The sequence below is a fragment of the Rhamphochromis longiceps genome, linkage group LG4 (assembly GCF_057381845.1).
Source record: "Rhamphochromis longiceps isolate RC_006_pf linkage group LG4, R_longiceps_female_GT1.1, whole genome shotgun sequence".
Classification (NCBI taxonomy): domain Eukaryota; kingdom Metazoa; phylum Chordata; class Actinopteri; order Cichliformes; family Cichlidae; genus Rhamphochromis; species Rhamphochromis longiceps.
This window is the reverse complement of record NC_140560.1, coordinates 38,280,356-38,304,269: the sequence shown is the minus strand read 5'-3', so window position 1 is coordinate 38,304,269 and position 23,914 is coordinate 38,280,356. Positions and strand designations below refer to the sequence as shown.

Genomic DNA, 23,914 nt, shown 5'->3' with positions numbered 1-23,914 from the left:
GGCTAATTATCGCCCCATAAGCATACTCCCGGTCGTATCTAAAATAGCTGAGAAGTGGGTGGTTAAACTCCTCACTGCTCACCTAGAAAACACCCAACCCTCATTATATCCATTGCAGTTTGGCTTTCGGGCACATCACTCCACAGATACTGCCCTGTGTATGTTAGTGGAGAACTTGAAGAGCCTGCTGGACAAGAGTCCCTGTATTGGAGCTGTATTTTTAGATCTGAAGAAGGCTTTCGACTCTGTAAACCATCAGATATTGTTGTCCAGATGGACTCAGTTTAATATCTCCAGTCAGGCTCTTCAGTGGTTTGCCTCATATCTCTCACACAGGAAACAGTATGTGGTGTTGGGTGGGGTTAAATCTCCATATTTAGACTGTGATACAGGGGTTCCTCAAGGATCTGTTCATGGGCCCTTATTGTTCTCTCTTTTTATCAATAACTTACCTGAAGTCTGTCCAAATATATTTGCTCAAATGTATGCGGATGATGCAGTCATATATACGCAAGTGTCCAGCAGGTGGTATAAGATCTTACATCTGCTTTAGCATTAATGCATAGCTGGCTGGAGGACTCATGCCCCAAAGGCCTGACAGCAGCAGGGGGATCGTCTGCCTCTTTAGCAGCAACCATGACATTCACGGCTGCACTCATTGTTTTAACACACAGAGCAAATAAACGAGCATGCTACACACCGACTACACAAGTGTCTGATAGAGCAGTCAGTGCAGAAGCATGACAGTGACCAAGGAAAGGAACAAGGACCCAGAGAGCTCTCTGATGGCTGTGGACTGAAACACTGTGGTTGCACTCGTACTGTGACATGTGAGTGTGGTACATTTACAAGCCGGTTCAGTTTCTATACGCATCAGTCATCAGATTTAAAGTTGTGCTGAGTTTGCAAAGCAAATATGCGACACAGACAATGCAGAGCTTCTTCCTGTTATGTTAGTAATGGTGGTAGCAGCACTTCGTATATATACAGACACTGAGGGGCATTAAACACTCCACATGAGCCAGTGTTAGTGTTTTTGTACATCAAAAGTGTCACGGCTGCAGCGACAGACGTGTGGAATTTCAATAAGGACACTTCTGTGATGTCAGTGAGCTTTACTGACGGAGGCTGACGAACAAACAATAGACGGTGATGGCACGAACAAAACTAAGCAAACTTAAACTGGGAAAAAGAGCCGACCTTAAAACTAGAAACATGAGGGAACAGAGAACTGAGGAAACATGACAAGTAGGGAGAACCGTACGGAGAACACACAGACGGACCAGCAACGAGAAAGCACACTCTATAAATACACAGCAGGAAACGAGGGAACAACACACACAGCTGAACCAAATGAGTATGACGAGACACCAACTACATGCACTGACATAAGACATGGCCCTTCAGAATAAAACAGGAAACATGATGTGGGTGTGGAGGAGAGGCACACTAGGGAGAGCACAGACATGACACGCTGAAGAAACATATCACAATAAAACATGAAGGAAACCACGACACAAGAAGTCACACCACAATATAAAACTGAGACACACAGGGAGACACGAAGGCAGAGACACAGAGGGCGGAGACACAGAGGGTGGAGACACAGAGGCAGAGACACAGAGGGCGGAGACACAAAGGCAGAGACGCAGAGGGCGGGCAAAAATACTAAATAATCAAGGACCTAAACAGGGAATATAACTAAAGACTTAACCCAAAATACAGAAATATCAGAAGGAAACACAAAGTGCTGGAGGATAAATACAACAAAATAATGAAGAGTAATGAAACGGGGTTAGTTGTTGATTTTCTGTGAAATGTGAAGCAGTAAAAAGTCTAATAGGTTCCAAGACACACCTGAAGCTGAGGTGTGCCCGTGTCTGTTGGGAGGCAGGTGGGCTATCAGGTTGTCCTGCTGATGGATCTGATGACGAGCTGTTGGTTGATGAGTCTGAGATGAAGTCTCTGATCTCTATAAGGTAAACTGATGATGATGAGTGAGGGACGAGGAAGGACCGGTCACCTCGCTGGGGTGACCGGGGTGAAAAAAGAAAAGTTCCAATACATACATTTATGAAAATACAGTGATGATGTGTGAGAGTCTGAGACTGAAGGACAAACCAGTGCAGGAGTTCTTCTGCTTCACCTGTGAGGTGAAATGTAGCCACGCAGCATCATCACCACACAGGCTGGAGTGGGATGAAAAACCGGCCCGCGCATTCTGACTAGAGACCCGCCCACCAGGTATTATAGGAAAAGCCATAAAGCCTTTGAATGAAAACTATTTCTATTGTGACAGATGATACTATTATAATCTTATTATTATGTGACTACGATGACATGATGGCATACTGACAATGTTCAAATTCTTGAGAAATTCAGCACTTTTTAAAAAAAATCTCTTTACTTGAGATTGAGACAGAGTACCGGGCTGTGGTCGACTCCTTTGTCACGTGGTGTGAGCAGAATCATCTGCAGCTCAACGTGGCAAAGACCAAGGAACTGATCGTGGACTTCAGGAAGACCAGGAAACACTTGACCCCTGTTTCAATCCAGGGGGTCAGTGTTGACATTGTGGAGGACTATAAATACCTTGGAGTACACATTGACAATAAACTGGACTGGGCTAAAAACACCACAGCACTTTACAGGAAGGGCCAGAGTCGTCTCTATTTTTTGAGGCGACTGAGGTCCTTCAACATCTGCCAGAAAATGCTGAGGATTTTCTATGAGTCTGTGGTGGCCAGTGCGATCCTCTATGCTGTTGCATGCTGGGGGAGCAGGCTGAGGGTCGCAGATGCCAACAGACTTAATAAACTGATCCGTAAGGCCAGCAATGTTGTGGGGATGGAGCTGGACTCCCTCAAGGTGGTGTCGGAGAGGCGGATGCTGTCCAAGATAAAGACAATGTTGGATAACACCTCCCACCCACTCCATGACATGTTGGTCAGTCACAGGAGCTCGTTCAGTGAGAGACAGATTACCGAAAAGCACCACTGAACGACACAGGAAATCATTCCTGCCTGTGGCCATCTCCCTGTACAACGCATCCACTTAACACACTGTTTGCTGCTACAACTACACATGTTTCTTTTCCAAATATTTATTTATAAGTGACTTATATATGTATGTATGTATATATATGTATATATTGTACTATTCTTAGTTAGCGTATTGTCTGTCTTGTCTTAATGTTGGTTTAAAATGGAGCACTGTAACAAAAAATAATTTCCCCCAGGGATCAATAAAGTATTCTGATTCTGATTCTGATTCTGATTCTGATTTACTTGGGTTTTTTGATACAAAACAACACAATAAGCAGTCTGAGACATGTAAAAGGAAAACTAACACAGTATGGTAAATAACTGGTCTATCACCCATTCACCCATTTGACCTGAGAAACCCAACCTGCCATTGGAGTGGGGCTGCTGCTCTCGCTATAGTTTCCCTCAGATCATCAGGTAAGTAATCCACTAGAGGGCGCTATATATCCAGAAAGATGTTGTCATTACCATTCAGGTTTGCACTCAGTCTTTCCATTGGTAAAGATTTCTTTGTACCACTGAGTTATTGTTGGTGGTTTTTTATTGATCCAATTGAAAAAAATACATTTTCTTGCCAAGAAAAATAATTTACATAGTAGTTTATATTTGTTTTTATCTGGAAATTTGTTCAGAGTTGGCAGCCCCAATAAATACTGAGCTGGATCTTTTTGTATTCTGCTTTTAAATATATCCTTTAATTCTTCTGTTACACAGAGCCAGAATGCAAGGAGGTCCCCGCAGATTTACATTTAGTACATTGTGCTGACCTACTCGGATCAGTTTTATTCAGAAAAGGTCTAAACTGTCTGTGTAAAATTTTATATTGTGTTTCTTTAAATCTTTTAGTAAGAAATAAAGAATGCTGAGATTGTATGCGCTCACTGCAGGCATGATCATCACAGTGACACTGGAGGCCTCCCTCCCAACAAGTTTCCTAATATCATGTTTGTTATGGCCTTGTAGTGTATTGTAAAACTGTCTTATGGTACTTTTATCTGCGTTTAAGTGTAAAAAGAAATTTGTCATGGGTCCTAGTTGCTTTGTACTGTGCAAAGTATCAAAACTTGAAGTAATTAAGTGACGGGTCTGTAAAAATGCATAAAAATCCATTTGTTGTATTCCTTATTTCTTTTGGACCTGCTCAAAAGACATACAAACATTCCCATTAAACCAATCACCAACCACACGTATTCCTGCACCAAGCCATCTCTGAAATACTGCACTTTTCATTGTGCGGATGCTTCTGATTGGAGCCTGAACTCTTTTGTAGTGTCATACAGTTAGGACTTTATCACCTGAGCTCATATCTGCTCTAAGATGTGTTTTTGTATTTTTATAATTTTAATCAGAAAATGTATTTTTCATATCTGCCCCAACAATGATGCTGTTAGTCTCTGATCGGTTTTCTGTAGATTAATAAAAGATTTTTCATCATGGTCTTGATTTTAAGGTTTTATTTGTCATTTTCCTGAGTTTCTTTCTTCCTTGATGATTTCATGAATCTGATTTCTGTTTTGATTTTTAGCTGAAGACATGACGTCATGTTCTTCTGCCTCTCCACTCTGCCTGCTTTTGCGCATCCCTCTCTCTCTTTTCTCCTCCTCCTCCTCGGTGTGTCTCAGCTGTCCTTGCTCCTCTCTCAGATGGAGGCTGCAGTGTTGTGCTGAGTAGCGGTGAGCCAGCATCTCTGCCTGCAGCCGTCAGCAGACCTACGTTTCCTGAAACAGGACACTACAGCACCCACAATCCTCTGCCTGAGCCCAGACTGTTGTTGGGCAGGAGCGAAGCCCCGTGGAATCCTGGGAGTCGCAGTCCAGAGAGAGAGACAGAGAGCTAGGGTGACGTGCCATGACAACAGTCAGAGGGAGAGAGACGCAGAGGTGAGTTCATGTTTGTTCCTCTTGTTTACCTCTCCTCTTCCTCTCCCCTCCTCTCCTCCTGTCTTCATCACTGCTGTCCGTTTCTCAGCCTCCATCTCTGCATGTCTTCTCTCCTGTCACACCTCCACCCTCCACCTCCTCCTGACTCGGGCTGACGGTGCATTTTCCTGCCGGAGCTCCAGCCTGCAGACACCAAACAGAGCTTTGACATCTGTGTGTGTGTGTGTGTGTGTGTGTGTGTGTGTGTGTGTGTGTGTGTGTGTGTGTGTGTGTGTGTGAGTGTCTGTCTGTGTGTGTGTGTGTGTGTGTGTGTGTGTGTGTGTGTGTGTGTCTGTTCTTGTGTGTGTGTGTGTGTGTGTGTGTGTGTGTGTGTGTGTGTGTGTGTGTGTGTCTGTTCTTGTGTGTGTGTGTGTGTGTGTGTGTGTGTGTCTGTTCTTGTGTGTGTGTGTGTGTGTGTGTGTGTGTGTCTGTCTGTGTGTGTGTGTGTGTGTGTGTGTGTGAGTGTCTGTTCGTGTGTGTGTGTGTGTCTGTTCTTGTGTGTGTGTGTGTGTGTGTGTGTGTGTGTGTGTGTGTGTGTGTGTGTGCCTGTTCTTGTGTGTGTTCTTGTGTGTGTGTGTGTGTGTGTGTGTGTGTGTGTGTGTGCCTGTTCTTGTGTGTGTGTGTGTGTGTGTGTGTGTGTGTGTGTGTGTGTGTGTGCCTGTTCTTGTGTGTGTTCTTGTGTGTGTGTGTGTGTCTGTTCGTGTGTGTGTGTGTGTCTGTTCTTGTGTGTGTGTGTGTGTGTGTGTGTGTGTGTGTGTGTGTGTGTGTGCCTGTTCTTGTGTGTGTTCTTGTGTGTGTGTGTGTGTGTGTGTGTGTGTGTGTGTGTGTCTGTTCTTGTGTGTGTGTGTGTGTGTGTGTGTGTGTGTGTGTGTGTGTGTGTGTGTGTGTGTGTGTGTCTGTTCTTGTGTGTGTGTGTGTGAGTGTCTGTTCGTGTGTGTGTGTGTGTCTGTTCTTGTGTGTGTGTGTGTGTGTGTGTGTCTGTTCTTGTGTGTGTGTGTGTGTGTTCTTGTGTGTGTGTGTGTGTGTGTGTGTGTGTGTGTGTGTGTGTGTGTGTGTGTGTGTGTGTGTGGACGTTGGTCAGTAGGGCCCCACTTTGGTTTCAGTGGTCTTAGGATCTCTGCTTCCTGCAGATGATGTGGTTCTTCTGGCATCATCGAGTGATGTCCTCCAGCTCTCAGTGAGGCAGTTTACAGCAAAAGGTGAGAAGCAGGTGGGGTGTGTGTTCAGGTGACATGGTTCATGGTTCACACCTACTGGCAGAACAAGCTGATAACCGGCCTCAGTACCAAATGCCCCACACCTGGATCCTGAAATGCCTAGAACTACTGTATACAAGAGAGCCTTCATCAGGAACCCAACAGCACAATTTACCATCAGGTGTGGGATCTACCAAGGAGATGCTCTGTCCCCACTGCTGTTCTGCATAGGCCTGAACCCCCTCAGTGAGATCACTGACAAGACTGGCTACGGATACCGACTACAGAGTGGAGCAGCTGTCAGTCACCTCCTGTACATGGATGCCATCAAGCTGTATGTGAACAGGACATGGATGAACTGATCCACACCACTGACATCGGAAAGTCAACTGTGTAGTCGGATGGTAACAAACAGAGGGAATGTAGTCAGAACTGATGGGATCGAACTACCAGAAGGCAACATTGCAGACACAGAGCACAGCTACAAGTACCTGGGGATCCCACAGGCAAATGGAAACCATGAAGACCCTGCTAGGAAAGTTGCAACCACCAAGTACCTGCAGAGGGTCAGGCAGGTCCTGAGGAGTCAGCTGAATGGTAAGAACAAGATCTGGGGTATCAACACCTACGCCCTGCCCGTGATCAGGTACCCTGCTGGGATAATAAGCTGGCCAAAGGAGGAGATAGAAGCCACTGACATCAATCCGAGGAAGCTCCTGACCATGCATGGAGGGTTTCACCCCAAGTCCAGCACCCTGAGGCTGTACGCTAAGCGGAAGGAAGATCAGAAAGATGACCCCAACCAACTGCGTGCTCAGTGAATACCTCAGGCAGCAGAAACCCAAGAAAGAGGAGAAACCATCATGGGACGACAGGCCCCTGCATGGTATGTACCACCGGCAGATAGAGGAGGTGGCTGACATGGGAGATGCCCCCAGGGTGATGGAGAATGACCGAGCTAAGATCCTGTGGGACTTCCAGATACAGACGGACAAAATGGTGGTGGCTAACCAACCGGACATAGTGGTGGTAGACAAACAGATGAAGCCGGCCGTAGTGATCGATGTAGCGGTTCCCAATGACAGCAACAGGAAGAAGGAACACGAGAAGCAGGAGAAATACCAAGGGCTCAGAGAAGAGCTGGAGGAGATGTGGAGGGTGAAGATGACAGCGGTCCCAGTGGTAGTTGGAGCACTTGCTTCGTGTCCAGAACTTCATCAAACTTTGAAACATTCAGAGTAAAGAAAGATATTTAATATAACAGCAATGTTTCTGTGTCTCCCCCTGGGTTGGTCTGACCTCACCTGTCTCACTTCTTTTAATGCACAGCACTAGTTTAGCACACACTGACACACTCAGCTCATAACTGTATTTATGTAGAGCACATTAGTTTTCATGTTGAAGCCCATAAATGTGTCGGTCAGACCATAAAGCTGACCTCCTGCACCCATCACAGGTGTTCTTCAGCAGACAGACTGCTCCTTTAACTTATTTAACTTTTCACTAGCTGGGCCCACGTCCTCATTTTAGGATTGACAGCGTTTTAGTAGGTAAATGCTTGGACATGAACTGAGCTGCAGTTTGGGGAAGGCCTCGAAGGGGACTGGCGACAGCTCCCGAGCTGGCAGATCCCCATGTACTAAATAGAAATGAAGAAGTTAAAGAATTGAGAACAAGGAGGGAGGGAGGGGCACGTAAACGAGAATGAACAGTTGCAGAACTGAGGGAACCTATAGGACACAGGTGTCGAACTCCAGGCCTCCAGGGCCGGTGTCCTGCAGGTTTTAGATGATTTAAATGGCTAAATTACCTCCTCAACATGTCTTGAAGTTCTCCAGAGGCCTGGTAATGAACTGATCACTTGATTCAGGTGTGTTGACCCAGGGTGATATGTAAAACCTACAGGACCCTCGAGGCCTGGAGTTTGACACCCCTGCTATAGGGCAACCGGAAGGAGCGTGTTTGGAGGCGTGGCCCTGCTCCTGAAATTCAGATACATAATCTCCAAAATGATTTGGTCTCTTCTTGTGCACAGATACTGCTGAGGAGCCATGTCTGCTGAACTCGACGATACCGACAGCGTGTTCGGTGAGTCTCTCACACACACACACACACACACACACACATACACGTGTGCACACACGCACACACACACACACACACACACGTGTGCACACACACACACACATGTGTGCACACACGCACACACACATGCGCACACACACACATGTGTACACACACATACACGTGTGCACACATGCGCACACACACACACACACACATGCGCACACACACACATGTGTACACACACATACACGTGTGCACACACACACACACACGTGTGCACACACGCACACACACACACACACACATGTGTACACACACATACACGTGTGCACACACACACACACACACACACACACACACACACACGTGTGCACACATACACCCATAGCAAGCTTTTCCTCCTCCTGGAGGTTAAACTCCTCCACAGATGTTTCATAAGGCAGACAAATAAAAGTCACAGTAAATGAATCTGTTGGACTGTCAGCAAACATGCTGATGGACCCTGGTTGGAAGAACCCTGGTTGGATGGACCCTGTTTGGATGGACCCCGCTTGGATGGACCTCGTTTGGATGGACCCTGCTTGGATGGACCCTGCTTGGATGGACCCTGGTTCTGAATTCTGTTTCCTGTTTGATCAAAATCCGAGTTAAAGAATCAAACATGAAAGCGGCTGAAGGTTTCTTATTCTTTGTTCCCCCTTTTTCTAATATCATCTGACTCCCTCCTCACCCCCTCACCTTCCTCTAATATCATTTACTCTCTCCCCTGATCCCTCCCCCACCTCCATTCCTCCATCCTCTGCTCCATTAAATCTTTATTTTCTCCCTCTCTGTCACCTGGATTGAATGTTTCTGCACCAAATCCTCCATTTCCTCTCCTCCCCCTCCCCTCATCATCACTTTAACTCCTTCTCTCTCCCCCCTGGGAAATAAACTGCCGTCAGTTCAGTGTGGGGGAGGAGAGGCAGGAAGCCTGTATGATCATGTTAAGACGGACTGAAGACGTGCGATAACTGTCACCAGCATCACTGACAGAAAGCAGAGAAACCATGCTGATTATAAAACTGAAATTGTGCTGGCTTTAACCTTTTTAATCCAAATGTAAGGTAAACGTACCTTTTTTAAAAATCTACCAGATTTCACAAACAGCAGATCGAACACTGCAAACACAAAGATCACAGATCGCCACTCAGACTTTTACGTTGTGTCAGGTCACATGACCTCTGTCCTTCTTTTTTCTTCTGTTAGTCTTTGATATCAAACTTTTTATGTCCTCTTTTTTCCTTCAGCCACAGCGACTGTTTCGGGGAAAACAACAGTAACTGCCTCGGTGCTGGTGCTGTGCAATACTGCAAATTTTGGTATTGATCTGATGCCAAGTAATTTAAGAGCAGTATTGCCGATAGCAATACTGATACCGATACTTTTTGCCAATTCAGGGAGCTTATGTAGGGGAGTGTCATGATTTATGAACCCCAGCACAACAGCGTTGTGTTTTAACCATCCACACTAATTAGTTAACAAAGTTTTCTTATGTATTGATACCGTTTGTTTGGAGACCTGGGATGTAAATGTGCCTGGGACTTTGCATCTGTTGTTTGAATGTGTTATAGGCTTAATTGACATGGTGATATTTTTCCATTTAAAAAACAAAGTTAACAAAATGTATTTAACACAGTTCAGTGGGATACAGTGAGGTTAGGTTAACTGGTGATTCTAAATTGCCCATAAGTGTGAATGATTGGCTGTCTCTCTGTGTTAGCCCTCCGAGAGTCTGGCAACCTGTCCAGGCTGTGCCCCGCCTCTCCCCCTACGACAGCTGGGATAGGCTCCAGCATGATGGTCAGTGTGTTGAATATTTGATGGACTCCTGATGGGGTGAGTGGGAGGAGGAAGAGGAGCTGATTATGTTGAACAAGCTTCAGCATCATCACAAAAACTGCAGCTTGAAATCTTCACTCACCATCAGTCCATCACCCACCCATGTACATCCATCCATCATCCATCCACCCATCATCTATTCATCATCCACCATTCATTACTGCATTTTCATGGTGAACACCTTCCACTGCTGTGAGTAAAGCTCTAGAAATCCACTTTGAAACCAGTGTAAACAGTCAATCACTGGGCGACCTCTCTCTACAGGTCGTCTTTTAGCCATAACACCTTTTTTTAAGAAGGAAACCTGACTATTTATCCTGCACGGATCATTGGGGCGATCGTGGCTCAAGAGTTGGGAGTTTGTCTTGTAATCGGAAGGTTGATGGTTCGAGCCCCGGCTTGGACAGTCTCGGTCGTTGTGTCCTTGGGCAAGACACTTCACCCGTTGCCTACTGGTGGTGGTCAGAGGGCCCGTTGGCGCCAGTGTCCGGCAGCCTCACCTCTGTCAGTGCGCCCCAGGGCAGCTGTGGCTACAATGTAGCTGCCGTCACCAGTGTGTGGAACCATTCTGGATCAATAACAAGGTCAAAGTTCATTCAGTGCCTGCCTCACATTTACACTCGTGTGTGTGTGTGGGTGTTTCAGACCTGAACGAGGCGATCCCAGAGACAGAGCTGCTGGATAACAGCATCCAGAAAGGCCGCGCCCAGCTGTCTGTCAAAACACGGAGACAACGCCCGTCCAGGTCCCGTTACCGAGACAGCATTAGCTCAACGGAGGGCGACGACTGCCTCGACAGAAAGGTGGAGGTCAGTGAGATGCATCTAAATATTTTAGAGAATTAAATGACAAAGATGTTGAAACAATAACATTTTATGCACAATAACATTAGATGCACATCACAGCCAGTGATGTCATCAGCACTAAGAGGAACTTAAAATTATTAAGTTAGTTTTTAATTTTAAAGTATTTTGTTAAATTCCTGAGATCATTTCATTGTTAGATTATTCCGTTTCTGGTGTGTGATGAAATCTAGTGTGTCTATCATTCCAGGACAGTCCGTTGCACTCTGCCCGCTCGCCTCTCCACCTGGCGATGCGAGGGTCCTCCCCCTCCCCTGATTCGCTGCTGTCAGCTAGAAGCCCTGGATTCTCCTTCGACACGTCGCTGGTGAGTTCACCGAGCTCACATCAGGTTTTAAAAAGTAAAAGAAAACAAGTTTCATTGTCCTTTCGTTTTTCAGGTCCGTCGCTCGCCAGAGGACGGAGGCTTGTCATTGGCTGGTCCACCTCGGGGGCGGTACCATCAGCTGACCAACGCAACTTCTCAAGAGGCCCTGGTTACTCCCAGCAGCTCACCATCTAAATCCTGTCCCTCCTCCGACTGCTCACCTGTCTACATGAGGAGGAACAGAAGGCCCGACAGTGAAGGTGCACACCTGCAAACACCTGAAAACACACACATATAACAAACACTCGCTTCCTATGAGATCTGATTGACATATAATGTTGCACAGATGCTAACGAGTGTGTGTGTGTGTCAGTGTTGGTCTCTGATACAAGTCGTGACACGAGTCCAGCTGATCCCGGCAGTCCGACTGTCATCTTCGACAAGAAAACCAAAAGACGCTTCCTGGACCTGGGGTGAGATGAACACACATGTTGGTCTTAGTGTATTTGTGAGGACCCAATCAGTTTACAGTAACCTGAAGGTAAAAACATCAAAAACAAGAAGATGATCCATTTACTGAACCATCCAGTCACAGCGGCCTTTCCCAGTCCCGATCAGCTCTGACTTCACTTTTCCAGGTGTTTTAAACTATATTTAATATTCGTGACTGATGAGGTCATTTATGTTGAATCCTTCATCCAAGGTCCCCGCAGTCAGCACAAATGTTTCTGCACCTTTGACTGTTGTCCCCGTGTCTTTCACAGGGTGACTCTGAGGCGTTCATACATCAGAGTGAGGAAAGATAAATCCAACAGGCTCTCTGTGGGCAGCAGGTGGCTCCACCACACACATCATTTAAGAGGACGAACATGTGTTTTTATGCGTTTCCTGTCCTGACGCTGTCCTCTGTCCTCAGAGAGCCGTCTGAGAGTCCGTCCCGTTCCTCCGGATCCTTCATCTCCTTCTCCTGGTTCACCGAAGGACGGGGGTCGATCTCCTCCTCCGGTACTCCGCCCTGCTCCCCCAAAATTCCACCGCTGAGCTCCCCGAGACCGCGCAAGTCTCACTCCCAGGTATGAGACAAACGCAGCGTTATGTACGGTGGCTCGAAAGTGCAAAACAAACCAACAAACAGAAACAGAGAAGGGGCTGGTAACATCAGGGAATAGTGTTAACAAAGGAAATTCATATGCAGTGGCGGTCCTAGCCTGTTTGGCGCCCTGGGCGAACACTCCCTCTGGTGCCCCCCCCCCCCCCCCCCCCCCCCACACACACACACATATGAAGAGAGAGAGAAATGCATAGTGTGCAAACGGCTACTAAACAGACATCATAATTCGTCATACAATGAGAACAGGACAAATCAACAATTGACCCTGACTAATTAATATTATATTATTGTATATATTGTTTGGAGTTTAGTCTGTTACTATTTTTACCATTTCTTCTTGGAGCAACTGGAACCCACATAATTTCCTTATTGATTAAGAAAGTATTCTGATTCTTAATGTTTCAGGATGAGCTGCCATTATCCAATCACCCATCTGCTTACCTGCATCTTTTTCTCGTTTCTCCTTGTAGGAGCCATAATTAAATGTATTGAATTTTAATGATCACTGGGTTTTCATTTGTTTGGTTGCTATGGTGATGTGTAACAGGAGTCACGTGGGTGCTAGCGGTGACACTAAGAGGGCGTTGTCAGTCTGTCTGTCACTGGTTTGATTTTGACAGAGAGGAGGGCGGGTAGCCGTAGTTTTTGTTGACCGCAGCACAATGAGTTTCCCCTTGTTGCGTTAGAGCCTGTGATGTAGAGTTTGAATCGCGAGCCGATCACATGCTCTGTAAACTTTTCAAGCATTTTAATAAACAAGCAAGCAATTCCACCTCTGGCATTATTGCGTAAAGTTGACAGCGCGTCAGGCAAATAGGCGGGCTCCATCCCCGGCCTCCAGCGACTGTGGAAGTTGCTACACTCCTCCTCTTTTCTCTGTTTTTAAACTTTAAAAACAGGTTGTGTGTGAGACTTTAAATCAACAAAACATAAAATATAGATTTTAAATTGTTATTGATCCCTTTATTATAAATCTGTATCAGGATGTCTGGTGTTTTCGTGTTGTTGGTTTGTTTGTTGTTTTTATTTTGTTTTATTTTGCGAGTTGGTTATTAGATGCTGCTGCAGCCAGCCAGAGAATCCCCCGCCGCCCCGCCCTCTCCTCTCTGCGCCGCAAGCAGCAGGCGCACCTCGCAAACGGAGGGCGCCCTTACTCCCAGCAAATGGGCGATAGAAAACCGATCGGTGCCTGTACCATTCCCAGTATGCGCTGGCATGACACCGGGGCAGCATGAGTACGAGCAGGTTTTTTTTTGCCGATGCCCATGATGCTGCCCCCCACCACGATGCCGCCCCGGGCAACCGCCCGTGTCGCCCGTATCTAAAACCGCTACTGATCATATTTCTGGGTATGAACTCTACATTCAAGTTCAAGTTCAAGGTTCTTTATTTGTCACATGCATAGTTATACAAGTATAACACACAGTGAAATGTAGCCTGACACGCGCCTCGACATGTGCAAAATTTGGGGGGGAGGGGGGTAGAGGAAGAACATTATATATATATATATAGTATGTACATTGGGTGAATGTGCAGTAGTAGCAGCAAGCAGGTGAATTCTGTACATTAATATGAATAGACATCTGACTATTTTACAGGATAGACAATATAAACATATTTAAAATTAAAGGAATTGAAATGTACATTGTGCCTTGGTTTAGTGTCTGGAAGAGTCCTGTCTCAGTCACTTATAGATGATGTGAGAGGGCGGGTGTGTGTGTTTAGGGCACGGATGGCTTGGGGATAGAAGCTCCTCTTGAGTCTCTCTGTCCTTGCCCGGAAGATGCGGAACCTTCTACCAGATTGCAGAAGTTGGAACAGTTTGTTGCCAGGATGGGACGGGTCCTTCAGTATCTGCGCTGCTCTAGTCCGGCATCTCCTGGTGTAGGTGTCCTGAAGCGGGGGGAGAGCAATCCTGCAGCAGCGTTCTGCTGTACGGATCACTCTCTGGAGAGCTTTTTGGTCCTTCACACAGCTGTTCCCGAACCACGATGTCATGTTCTGTGTGAGGATGCTCTCCACAGCGCCTGTATAGAAAATCCTGAGGATCTTTGGAGAGACCCTGAACTTCCTCAGTTGTCGTAGGTGATACAGGCGCTGCCTAGCCTTTTTGGTCTGGGCCTGAATGTGGGCAGCCCATGTCAGGTCTGAGGAGATGTGGACACCAAGATACTTGAAGGACTGCACCCTCTCCACTGGAGCTCCATTGATGATAATGGGCTTGTAGTCTCTGTGCTGACCCCTTCTGAAGTCCACCACCAGCTCCTTGGTCTTGCTGACGTTCAGCTGGAGGTGGTTGTCCTGGCACCACGATGCCAGATTCTTCACTTCATCCATGTAGGCCGCCTCATCGTTGTTGGAGATGGCACCCAACACCACTGTGTCGTCAGCAAACTTCACAATGGTGTTGGAGCCATGGGTGGCCACACAGTCTGAAGTGTAGAGGGAGTAGAGCAGTGGCGAGAGGACACATCCCTGAGGTGCTCCTGTGTTGATGGTGATGCTGTTGGAGAAGCACCTGCCCACCCTCACCACCTGAGTTCTGCCAGTGAGGAAGTCCAACACCCATGCACACAGACGGCTGTTAAGTCCCAGATCCCTCAGCTTTGTGAACAGTCTGCAGGGCACTATTGTGTTAAACGCTGAACTGTAATCAACAAACAGCATTCGCACACAGTTACCCTGTTTCTTGTCCACGTGGCTGAGAGTGGTGTGTAGGACGTGGGCGATGGCATCCTCTGTGGATCTGTTGGATCTGTAGGCGAACTGCAGCGGATCTGTGGTGTCTGGGATGGAGGAGGAGATGATGTTCTTCAGCAGCCTCTCAAACATATTGTCACATTAAATAAAGATTTTGAACCCTTGAAGTTGGAAAGAATTGGGTCCAGTCATCCATGACAGAAAACTCTTCATGCTGCAACCATCAAAGTCTTTATAGACTTCCTGTTTCAGGGACTGGGATTCAGTTTACTCAAAACCAGGAGATGTTGTTCCAACCGTTTCCATAAAACGAAGGATTTCTTTGTTATCCATGAAAAGGCTCCTCAGAGCCACCGCTGTAAGTGACCTTTCTCTTTTTCAGATTTGTTTTCACTCATCATCAATGAACAATGCAAGCATGCATGCACAGAAGCCGGCTGAAATTCTGCTTTTTTCACTCGCTGGGTCCACGTCCTCATCTTAGGTTTGCCAGCGTTTTTAAAGGTGAATGGCTTAGACATGAAGTGAGCTGCAGTTTGGGAAGTCCTCAGAGGGGACTGGGGGCGGCTCCCGGGCCTGGCTGATCCCTGTATAGTAATGAGAAGTGACGAAGTAAAAAAGGGTGGGACAAGAAAATGAGAACGAACAGCTTGTAGCCTGTTTGGTCCCGCTCCGGAAATTCAGATACTTTATGTCCAATTAAGCTGCTTACAGGTTTATGTTAGAGCTTTTCTTTGATGTTAGAGGGTTTTGATTATAAACTCTGCAGATGAAGATGAGGAGGAGGAGGCAAAGGATTTCAAACCTGCAGATAAACCAGTGGTTTCCTCAGCAGCTTTGGGCCTGATGTCAGAAGGACACAGGAGGATTTTCCAGCCTGTGAACTGTGAGAGGAGCAGCAACTGTCTGCAGGACAGTCACAATCTCACTGGGAATTCAACAGCGCTTGTCCTTTAATAAACACACTTTCACCAACCTTACAGCTGCTGTCTCATCATACATGAAGCAAGCAGTGTTCATACAACCCGTAAGGTCCATGTGTGAGCATGTTTCTCCCACGCTCTACAGAGGGCAGCGGTGCACACGGTGCACATCTCTAAACATGAATTTAGGCTCTCCTAAAGAGACGCCACACAATCAGGACTGTTTCAGAAAAAGAGTGAGGAGCAAGAACCTCCTGAAGCTGACCGAGGTCCTGTTTAGTTTGTCCAGAGTGAGAGCTGCCTCAGCTGCACACCTCGATCACACCTGACGGGTGGAAAACAGCATCGTGGCTCAGCCTGCTGCAGTCAGTCTGCAGTGCTGTTGGGTTGTAAAGTTGTTCATGCAGTCAGGTTGGGATTATCTGAGCCGAGGACAAGCTATCAACAATCAAAGAAATCTATCAGCGTCTGTTAGAGCAGCTGCGTCTTCACTCAGTCGCTGTTTGATTTGATGAGACTGAAGATAAAATAAAGCGACCTCAGCAGCGTTGTCTCTGGGCGTCGCCCTGAAACACAACGAGGGGCTCAGTTCTCTGCTGGCAGCAGGACAGGAGTCAGTCAGCTGTTTTAGTGGGTTATTCATTAAAAACACTTTCAGAGTGAAACATGTGAGCAGTCTCTGAGAGAGGACATGAACAACGTTCCCACAAAACGTCACAGCAGCACACGCGTGACATATTCCATCTGACTGTAGCTGTGTTAGCTGTGCACACAGTGTCAGGTTACAGAGTGAGTGTGTGTGTTAGTATTGATTTTACTCGTGTTGGCTGACAGACAGTCACATGATCACACAGCTGTGGTTGATGATAAATGTTCTGCAGCCTGGAGGAAGTTGTTCTTCATCCCTGTTTTCTCGTTAAGGCTCTCTCTGCTCACCATCACAGCTCAGAGGAAGGAGCTGCTAATGGCTCTGATAGGCTGTGTGTGTGTGTGTGTGTGTGTGTGTGTGTGTGTGTGTGTGTGTGTGTGTGTGTGTGTGTGTGTAACTTGTCATCACCAATGATCAAAGACTGTTGATCAATGATCAATCACCAGTGGTGCTAGTTTAAGTCATTGTGCAGATGTTTATAAGGTTGGAAACCTGCAGTCAGCTGAGACTGAAGAAGTCACATGATGAAATGTTTCTCCGTCCAGAAGAACAGAATCAACTTACCTGGTAAGGATTTCCTTACCTGGATGATTAAGCATCCTATCTGCATGTCTTTGGAGTGTGGGTGGAGGCCGGAGTACCCGCAGACAACCCATGCAAACACTGGGAGAACATGCACCACAGCACTGTGTAAAAAAATAAATAAAAAAATCCCTTAGTCATTCTTGATCACTGCTTTGTCCGTCTGTATCTGGAAGTCCCACAGGATCTTAGCTCATTCTCCACCACCCTCCCATTCGTCTCCCATTTTGACCTCCGGACTTCCAGGCCATACTCAGCACAGATGTTTCTGTACACCAGAGCTTCCCAAAGTGTGGGGCCCGCCCCCTAGGGGGATGCAGAGCCATTGCAGGGGGTGTGCGGTATGAAAAGGAAAAAATAAATAAATAAATGCTTGGACACTGCTAGCATAATGGACAGGTTTTTAATGGGGCTCCCACACAAACGCAAAGCAGGAGATGAAGCATCGCTGAACATGTTTCCAAACCAACTTCATTTTAAGCCAAAGAAAATATGGCGACGCAAATCTGTCCTTTGGTTTCACCTGCACAGGTGCCGAGGTAGGTCTCCCTGCAGGTTTCCCCTTCATCGGGAGCAGCGCTGGGCTGTTTAAATCACAGACAAACAGTCTCTCACAGCTGTTTATGTTTTTGAACACATTTTGCACAGAGAGGCATTTTTTGAAAAATGTATTGACAGCAATGTTGAACATTATTACACAGGAAAAAACAACCACATGTAAAATAATGACACCGTGACGCCTCTGCCTTTGTAAATGGAGGGACAGTAACTGCGTGTATGTAAGCGTGTAAAACCTGCAGACAGTCAGATTAACAGTATTTTGTCTCTATCTTCCATTCTGCAATTCATCTCATGTAAACAATAACGTGGCCACAGCGTGACGTGGAAAAAGGCGCATACCTTTGACGTTGCGTGACAAACTCTGTATTCCTTGACCACACGTAAACGCAATAAAGGAGTTTTAAAAATCTCAGTTTTCAGTGATTCGAAATGCCGTTTACGTGGACGAAACAGCTGCGTGTAGGTGCGGACGTAGCGTAAAAGAGTTAGTAGTTTATTTCCTTACTGCCTGTAATTTATTGCAGTTTACTTGTATTTGTTTAATTGTTTACTAAATGTTTGAGGTGTGAAATAAACCACAATGGGGCAAAATATGGGCGTGTGTGTGGTTGGAGGATGTGTTTGTGCCGGGGGGGGTAAAACAAAGGGGGGCCTAGCAAAAAAAGGGAACCACTGCTGTACACTATGCCGACCACTTAGTCGTTTCTGGTCCAAACTCGTCTTCATTTCCTAAACTCAAACAAACACAGCGTCATCACTGGGAGTTAAAAACTGAGAGTTAACTTCCAGGCATCCATGAAAACCAGGATTAATGAAGTTTAACGGCATTAGGTTAGCAGGAAGTTAGCTCGCTAGTTTCCATCTAAAAATGATACACCCTTGTCTGAGTGAGACATTTCTGAAACAAATTCAAGCGTACAGCTCTGCTATCACTTCCAACACAAATGGAGACAGAAAAGTAAACAGCAGTGATGTTTGTAGGGTTACTGACGTTGGGCTAGCTGCTATATAATGATGTGCTACGTAATCGCTAGCGACACAGCTATGTTAGCATAGCATAAACAGATTCACACAGTGAAGCTGGAGGATGAACTTTTTTCCCCACAATAAAAGTTAACATGAGGGTTCCTGATGCACTTACACAGCAGGAAAAGGATGCTGTAAATTTCAGTTGGGGAAACACCTGAAATAATGCATCCACAGTACACAATTCCTGATATCTATCTTCATGCACCCGTTCAAATGTTTCTTAGATTCGAGTGATTCTTTTCCATCCCGATCTGAGCTGCAGTCACATAGTAAGGTTTTAAAAACTGAGCTTTAAACTGCTGCAGATGAAGAGAGCTGACAAAATCAGAGAGGCCAACAACGTGACATTGTTCAAATTAAACAGACCAAAGCATTCAGTCACATTGGTGCCATGTAGGACCTGGATGCAGGGTTTATATGTCATTGTTTAACAGCTGTGCCCTTGTGCTCAGAGCTTGTTCTTGTGCTGCCATGATTAGTGCCTCTGTGCTGTCCTTCAGTCCAGCTTAGTCCAGCCACTGGTAGGATTTCTGGATGTCAGCCACCTCTATCTGCCGGTGGTACATACCATGCAAGGGCCTGTCCTTCTATGGTCGGTTGGAGCCATCTTCCTGATGTATTCGCGGATGTTTGTTGTCTCATCCCGGACTGTGGTGCTGACACTCACCAGTCCAGCGCCTCCTTCCTTCCCCTTGCATACAGCCTCAGGGCGCTGGACTTGGGGTGAAACCCTCCATGCATGCTCAGGAGCTTCCTGTTCTTGCATCAGCTCCTTTGGCCAGCTTAGTCGTCGTCGAGTTGAACTTCCTGCTCTTAAGCCTGATCATGCTGCTGTAATCTGCAAGCCGCTTTGTAACCCACCTTCCATGCTATGTCTGAGATAGTCAGAGTGGTGTCTGTGCGTGCTCTTCCTTTACATTTTCACACATGCTGAGGTCTGTGGTCAAATATAGCTGACTGCAGATGGACACAGCGCTGTGTTTCTGAGAGCTGAGAAACAGGACAGAAGGTGAGATAATCGCTCGCAATGCGAAGAGGGTGGGTCATACTGAGGGGAGCGATGGAGGCAACAACCACTCGATGAAGAACACCAAATATCTGAGGGGGACTGTTACCAAGGCAACCAACCACGTGACCAGCTGTCTGCTGGTGCTCGTAGCTGCGGTTGTAGTTTTAGTGAAATAATGCTGAAGTAACGTCTCTGTGTTCTCCCCACAGGAGTCAGCTCTCAGTGAGGAGTTCTCTCCTCCTCACACCTCCTCCTCCACCTCTCCTCCCATTGACTCCTCTTCCTCCAGGTCCTCCCATCCCTACCACACCCTGTCCCAGTCCTCCGATGAGGTAACACACTCGCCACCTCAAACACCAAAACGTTGTCATCTACTCACCTGTGGCTCACTGTGCTCCCTCCTCCTCTTCCTCAGCCCTGCGATGAACCCCACTCGTCCTGGACGACTCAGCAGGTGTGTCAGTGGCTCCGAGGACTCAACATGGAGCAGTACGTTCCGGAATTCAGTGCTAGAGACATCGACGGGCAGCAGCTGCTGCAGATGGACGGCAGCAAACTGAAGGTGAGGATGAGGAGGAAGAACAGGACTTCCTGAGAGACTCTGTCATAGCCGTAGTCTTAGATAAGGCTGACTGACACAGCTTGCAAAGGTTACACGTAAAGTCAATTACAATACTGAACTGTTTGGAGACCATAACTGGAGCTGTCCTCCCGTCCTCTGCAGGGTCTGGGCGTGCTCAGTTCGTCTGATCGCAGCGCGCTGAAGCGCCGCATCAAAGATGTTCAAAGTGCAGCAGAGAAGGAGAAAAAAGCTCTGGACAAGCTGGAGAAACAGAAGGAAAAGCAGCGCCGGAAGGACCAGGAGCAGCGCAGGAACTGAGCCCCGCCACCAGAGGGAGGCAGAGGACAGTGAGAGGAGAGCTGTGCGATGAAGAGAACAGGATTTCTGCCGCAGGGAAGGTTTGACATGACAAACAATTCCTGGAAAAGCTGCAATTCCATGATCATAAGACATCTCCAGGCCTGGAAAAAGTTAAACTGAAGTTTACTGTTATGAGACCGTGAAATATGTCAGGCGATGATGGCACAGTGTTTCATTTGCCACAAAGTGGTTTTCATCTATTTTCCTCCATTTGATGTTTAAACTCATCATCTGTGATCGGCTGGCAGGAACGCTGACAGATCATTAACTCAGCAGGTTCCTACACGCAGCTGCTCTGATTCCCTCTGGTGATTCTTCTTCTGCAAGCCAAACATTATACAAGGTGTGCTTTTTCTCTGAAATGAGTGTCACAGCAGGTTTTCTGTTTTGTTTCTGGGCCGTGGAGTCTCAGCCCGAGGCGGCGTGTCGGTGCTGCTCTGTGAACAGTTTTTGTGGTTTCTCTGTTTGTTGTAATGACTTTAGCTCAAAGGTTCTGTGTTCAGGTGTGTGAGGTCTGACAGGTGTTTGGATATTTCCCACAATCCTCTCACAGCTTGTTTTCCACCTGGAATCTCTGACAGAAAAAAACATCGTCGAATCTTCGCTTTACACAGGTGGAAGCGTTTGTGTCAGAGAGGGTCAAACGTCCCGACGCTGGTCGAGTCAGATTCTTAACCTCTGGAGATATTTCTGACCTCTCACAGTCTCTGTTAAAATGTTTGTTTCAATAAATAAATCTGTGAAACTTTTACAGCGTTGCTTTGTTTTCTTTCTGACGAGATTCACAGCTGGAGCCACGATGCAGGGTTAAGATAAGATAAGATAAGATAACCTTTATTAGTCCCACACGTGGGAAATTTGTTTTGTCACAGCAGGAAGTGGACAGTGCAAAAGTTATGACGCAAAAATTAGAATACAATAAGAATAAATACAGTACACAACTGTACAGAATAGAATAAAATAATATACTATATACAGTAGAATAAAATAGAATAAAAATATACAATAAGATAAAAATAGAATACGAATGCTATATACAACTGAGTAAAAATACAACGATGCCAGAAAAGATTATTGCACTTAGTGTTATTGCACATGTGTGGATGTGTGTGTTTGTTCAGTTAAAGTCTTTGTTAAAGCATCAAAACAAATAAGAATATAAGAAAAATGCATGCAAGAAAATTTATTTTCCTTCAGTCGGTGAAAAACAACCACAAACCCAGAATACAAAGTATCACAGCGTCCAGCAGGGGGCAGCACCAGAGGTGGAGGCAGACATTTGATACACCCGGGGCTTAGCCCTAAAGGGTAGTATGCATGTGGGATTTGGGGGGGGTTGAAATGACTGAAAGATTAATTGGCTCTGTTTTGAGTTTTGTTCAAAAAAGAATGACTTCATATAGGGAAAAATATATATCACATGTGCAGGACATCTTAAACTAGTTTTTTAATTAAGCAGCAAGAAAGAACAAAGTCGGGGCTGCATCAAGACACGAGGACTAAACCCCAATTCAACCAGACCCAGAACTGATCCGGAAATAAAACAGGACTACAACAGTTCAAAATCAGGACTACTGAGGACTTAACCAAGACAGAACCAGAATCAGAACTAGATGATAGCAGCACTAAAAACCATCATAGACCTGCACTACACTTATTTTTTTAATTCTACCAAAGTCCACTATTTAGATTGAGAAAAGTTTATATAATTATTTAGTCTTGTTGTGCAAACAAGCTGCATAACTTAATAAATATAGAGTTTGAAAAATAACAAACCTAAAAAGAAACACTAGGTACGAGATACATGAGGACCTGTGATACGGTGATACTTTTGGTAAACAACCATTTGACTAACAGGTCTCACCCTGTTCCTCTCTCTCCCTCTTTGTGCTGACAATCATCAAATCTACAGTTGAAACCAGATATTTACTCTTCAGATAAAAACACTTTTTTAATCGTAACATCAAATCAGACCAAATTATTTTTTTTTTTAGATAAATATAAAAACATATTTGTTAACTTTAAGAGTAAAGAGAGAAACTGTCTGTATTTCTTAATTGCAAATGGCACCAAATTGTATTCAAACTGAGCCACACTTATGGAGCTCCACAGTTCTGTTCCTGGTGTTTTGGTTGACATCTCCTGATGTTCCCATGTCACAGAAACAGGCTCTGTGTTTTGCCTTATATGCATCCACAGTTGTGCCACCAGTTTACTCACATGGACTCTACTAACCTATCAGAAGCTTCTTCAGCTCAGAATGGAATCGTCTGCAGTTTCTTATTAATTAACAATAAACTTAGTGTATATGTACTCCTAAATTTGATGAAAGTGATAAAAGTAGAAGCTCTGTCTCTCTTTATTCTGACATTTAACTAATTCAAAAGATATTTCAATATTTATTTATCCAAAACAAAACAAGTTTACTCTAAATTGATGTTTAACAGTAAAAAAAATGTTTTTGTGTTTTCCATAAAGTGTAAATATCTGGTGTAAACTGTGAATATACTGCTGTGTGTTGAAGTTCCTCTTGTTTTGCATAGAAATATACTGAACATACAAAGCATATAAAAAACACCCAGCACGCCCCTGCGGGCGGTTTATCCTTCAAGCTCAGGTCCTCTACCAGAGGCCTGGGAGCTTGAGGGTCCTGTGCAGTATCTTAGCTGTTCCCAGGACTGCGCTCTTCTGGACAGAGATCTCCGATCTTCTTGTAATCAATCCAGGCAGGGCACAGGTTGGTCAGTCTGGTCTTGCAGTCTCGGCTGACTGTTCTGTCTACCAGTAGCTGGTGTTTTGCGCCTCTGGTATTCTTGCCAATTCCTTTCTGTGTCCCGCTCATGTATTGACCCATATTACGTGAAGTGCCCTCAGAAGGTCTGCTAGATGATATATATATATATATATATACATATATACAACCACGATTACCGACACTAACAAGCTGATCTACAATACGGCAGCAGTGATCAGTGAGATGCTTGGCTACAAGTTGAACAGCGACAAGGGGCAGTACCCTCCATGGAGAAGGAGGCTAGAGGGCAAGATCAAAGTAGCACGGAGGGAGGTTAGCCAACTAACGGAGTTGCAGAAAGGTGCGACAAATAAGGTGCCTAAGAAATACAGCAAGCTGTCCATACCTGAGGCCTTG

At 45.8% G+C, this 23,914-nt stretch overlaps 1 protein-coding gene across 2 annotated transcripts in view; it reads left to right on the top strand.

Moving 5' to 3' along the window:
- Nucleotides 1-21,463, top strand: part of samd14 (sterile alpha motif domain containing 14) — a 30,328-nt gene extending 8,865 nt beyond the window's left edge. The window contains exons 2-12 of one of the 2 annotated variants that reach the window (XM_085405324.1): nucleotides 4,688-4,924; nucleotides 8,195-8,247; nucleotides 10,753-10,916; nucleotides 11,161-11,277; nucleotides 11,351-11,537; nucleotides 11,651-11,750; nucleotides 12,042-12,110; nucleotides 12,194-12,350; nucleotides 20,051-20,173; nucleotides 20,257-20,403; nucleotides 20,566-21,463. In XM_085405324.1, coding sequence (XP_085261450.1) covers nucleotides 8,211-8,247; nucleotides 10,753-10,916; nucleotides 11,161-11,277; nucleotides 11,351-11,537; nucleotides 11,651-11,750; nucleotides 12,042-12,110; nucleotides 12,194-12,350; nucleotides 20,051-20,173; nucleotides 20,257-20,403; nucleotides 20,566-20,721 — 1,257 coding nt within the window. In that variant the 5' untranslated portion in view covers nucleotides 4,688-4,924; nucleotides 8,195-8,210 and the 3' untranslated portion in view covers nucleotides 20,722-21,463. Of the gene's footprint in view, nucleotides 1-4,666; nucleotides 4,925-8,194; nucleotides 8,248-10,752; nucleotides 10,917-11,160; nucleotides 11,278-11,350; nucleotides 11,538-11,650; nucleotides 11,751-12,041; nucleotides 12,111-12,193; nucleotides 12,351-20,050; nucleotides 20,174-20,256; nucleotides 20,404-20,565 lie in introns of both variants that reach the window. The other variant, XM_085405323.1, reaches the window with a different exon arrangement.
- The last annotated feature ends 2,451 nt before the right edge of the window (nucleotides 21,464-23,914 follow it).